Source organism: Microtus ochrogaster, chromosome 16, assembly GCF_000317375.1.
Source record: "Microtus ochrogaster isolate Prairie Vole_2 chromosome 16, MicOch1.0, whole genome shotgun sequence".
Taxonomy (NCBI): Eukaryota; Metazoa; Chordata; class Mammalia; order Rodentia; family Cricetidae; genus Microtus; species Microtus ochrogaster.
In genome coordinates this window covers 44,866,978-44,869,751 of record NC_022018.1, presented here as the reverse complement: position 1 = coordinate 44,869,751, position 2,774 = coordinate 44,866,978, and the positions used below count along the sequence as shown (strand labels likewise).

General features: G+C 46.5%; 1 protein-coding gene across 2 annotated transcripts in view; it reads right to left on the bottom strand.

Annotated features, from left to right (window-relative positions):
• The window catches only part of Gcnt2 (glucosaminyl (N-acetyl) transferase 2 (I blood group)), a 97,257-nt gene that overhangs the window by 93,945 nt on the left and 538 nt on the right, over nucleotides 1-2,774 (bottom strand). For both annotated transcript variants that reach the window (XM_026783111.1, XM_013349134.2), the window contains exon 2: nucleotides 528-1,987. In XM_026783111.1, the coding sequence (XP_026638912.1) occupies nucleotides 528-1,449 (922 nt within the window). In that variant the 5' untranslated portion in view covers nucleotides 1,450-1,987. The remainder of the gene's footprint in view (nucleotides 1-527; nucleotides 1,988-2,774) is intronic.

Genomic DNA, 2,774 nt, shown 5'->3' with positions numbered 1-2,774 from the left:
ACCAGCCTGGTCTACAAGAGCTAGTTCCAGGACAGGCTCCAAAACCACAGAGAAACCCTGTCTCGAAAAACCAAAAAAAAAAAAAAAATTACAGATAAAAAGTCGATGCTCAAAAACATTTGAACTGTCAGGTTTGTTATTTTAAATTATTTACTTCTGGGCGCGGTGGCACACCTGCCTTTGACCCTAGCAGGTGGATTTCTGAGCGCTCAAGGTCAGCAGGCAATTCTGCCGAGTGAGTTCCGAGGACAGCCAGGGCTGCCCAGAGAAACCCAGTCTCGAAATTCTACCTCCTCCATGCTTTTTGTTTTGCTTTGTTGTTTGTTTCTACCATCTTTTGAGAAGCTTATTCAGCAACGATTGATCATGAAGACAGATACAGTGACTTATAACCAAAATCGCCCAGATAACTCAGGATGTCATGATAGTTCATGAGTCCCAGGCCAGCCTGGGCTAAACACAGCAAACTGAGCTATAAATAAATAACACCATTGAGAGGAAGGTGAGAGGAAACAGAATATACATACCGGGAATCCTATTGAGTGTCACCCAGAAATGCTCGTCGGGACTGTAGGTGTCCTTGGACCAGGAGAGTAAGTTCAGTGAACGCTGATCTTTGAGGACAAAGTTAGCAAACTCCCGGGTGAGAGCCACATAGGCGGTGCCAAAATAAATGGTCATATTGTGAGGAGCAGGAGTTTTTAATTTTGGCGTAAAGCGCACGTAGGGATTTTTAGCGTTTAATTGTTCCTGGTGGATGTACTTGGTCCTACCGATGGCGTGAGCAGGAGGCAGCACCCCGGGGGTGAGATTCTTCCCAATAAACCCTTTCAGGTACTGAACTATTTCCCTGTTGGTTTTCAGGGGGAAGTCCTGCCCACAGGTGTTGAGGACAAACTTCCACGGGACCTTGGAGGCCACCAGATCTTCCATGCAGTTCAGGTCTGCCTGGAGCCGGGAGAAGCCAGCATAGACCACGGCCTCTGTCTTAGAGGCCAGGAAGGCATTGGGGAAGCAGCTTAGTAACTGCTGGACGGCATCTTTAAAAGTCTCTGACGCCTTCTTATCCACGTGCACACAGTAGACATTCTGGGGCATGTAAATCGCCCTGAAGAGCCTTTCGAAGGTGTCAAAATCTTTGTGGACAGTCATTATGAAAGCCAAAGGGAAGCCAGCTTCTTCTTCGGAGAGAGTTTCTGTTATGTAGTGGTTTTGAACCCTGTACTGGGAACAGGTGAAGTTTTCCAGGGTCGTTGTCCACGGGCTGTACGCTGGATAAAAATTCTCCTCACTCACTATCTGAAAACAGACTTCAGCTAAGACGGAAGCATTGGGAATCACCCTTGGGAGGTGATTGTTCTCCCACAATTTGCTGTTGTAAATAAATACAAACATCAAGGCAACAAAAACAGACAGACTAAAAAGACGCCGGTAGTTCCAGGAGCCCATCGTCTAAAGCCAGGAAACGAGCAAAATGTCTTTACAGACGGGGTTGGAGAGGCGTGTCTTTCAACTTACATTTTCTCCAAGTCCAGACATCGTCCCTCCTGGATGTGGCTCTAATGAGGAGCGTGTAATGTCTTGGTCCTTTCTCCTCTTCTCTTCCCTTTTCCTAGCTTGCTTATATTTTCATTTTGCGTTGACAGACTTCCTCAGCAGCTCCGTTGCCCAGCCTCCAACCAACTTACAACCAACTACTACACAAAAATCCAATTAATTACTAGACAAAAATGCCCTATGCCAGGGAGAATTCTGGGGTCAGTGACCCTACGCGTCCCCACAGGGAAATCACTATCGGTGACCTTGCTGCGATACATCTCTCTGGAGATCTGAGCCAAGCCTCTTCTCCCAGTGGACGGCCGGTGGTAACTGTGCCTGCTTCCCCGGCTTCCTGTTAATCATTGCATTCAAATGACTGGGTTTGTTTGCTTAACCAGCTCTGCCCAGCTAAAGTTCTGAGCATGTGAACACTGCCTGGAGAGAGACTCTGTCAATTAAAAAAAAAAAAAAAAAAGTCATGCTTGACAATAAATTGCTTAACCCTGCCTTTTCCCACCCGTACTCCCCGCCCCTTTCCTCCCTGGCTGGGTGTGCTTTAAAGCAAGGCAGAGGACTGGCTGTTGAGCCAAATTCTTTCCGGGGCTTAATTTTCTGTGCTGCTAGAGAAGGTCCTTAAAAAGGCATATCATATTAAGTACTATGCAGACCTCACCATATAATTCCCAGGAAGCTCCTGGACATTCGGAATAAAGGCTAAATGTTTAAAAACAAAACAAAACAAAACAAAACAAACAAACAAACAGGAAAACGTTTAGAACCAACAGCTTCCCATCACTGTCAAATTCCATGGAAGCTAACGTTACTAAATGTCAAGCTTGTCTGTGTTTTCCCTGCACAGGATACGGGCGGAATGTTCTGATGCCCAGAGAAGGGAGAGGAGCCAAGTCAATTTTAAATAGTACAGGCGTAAAGACTTTCAGGTCCTGAAGCTTTAGTTATTTTACTTATTGTCCAGGCTGACTTCTAATGACCGACCTCAGTCGATGTTTTTTTCCTCCTGGGACTCTTCAGTTTTACTAGGGAAACTGAGGCTCCCTTTTGAGGTTCTTAGTCTCACTCATACAAGAATTTAGAAATGGACTCAGAGCCGGACGGTGGTGGCACACGCTTTTAATTCAGCACTCGGGAGGTGGATCTCTGCGAGTTTGAGGCCAGCCTGGTCTACAGAGTGAGTTCCAGGACAGCCAGGGCTGCAAAAGACCCCACCCCACCCC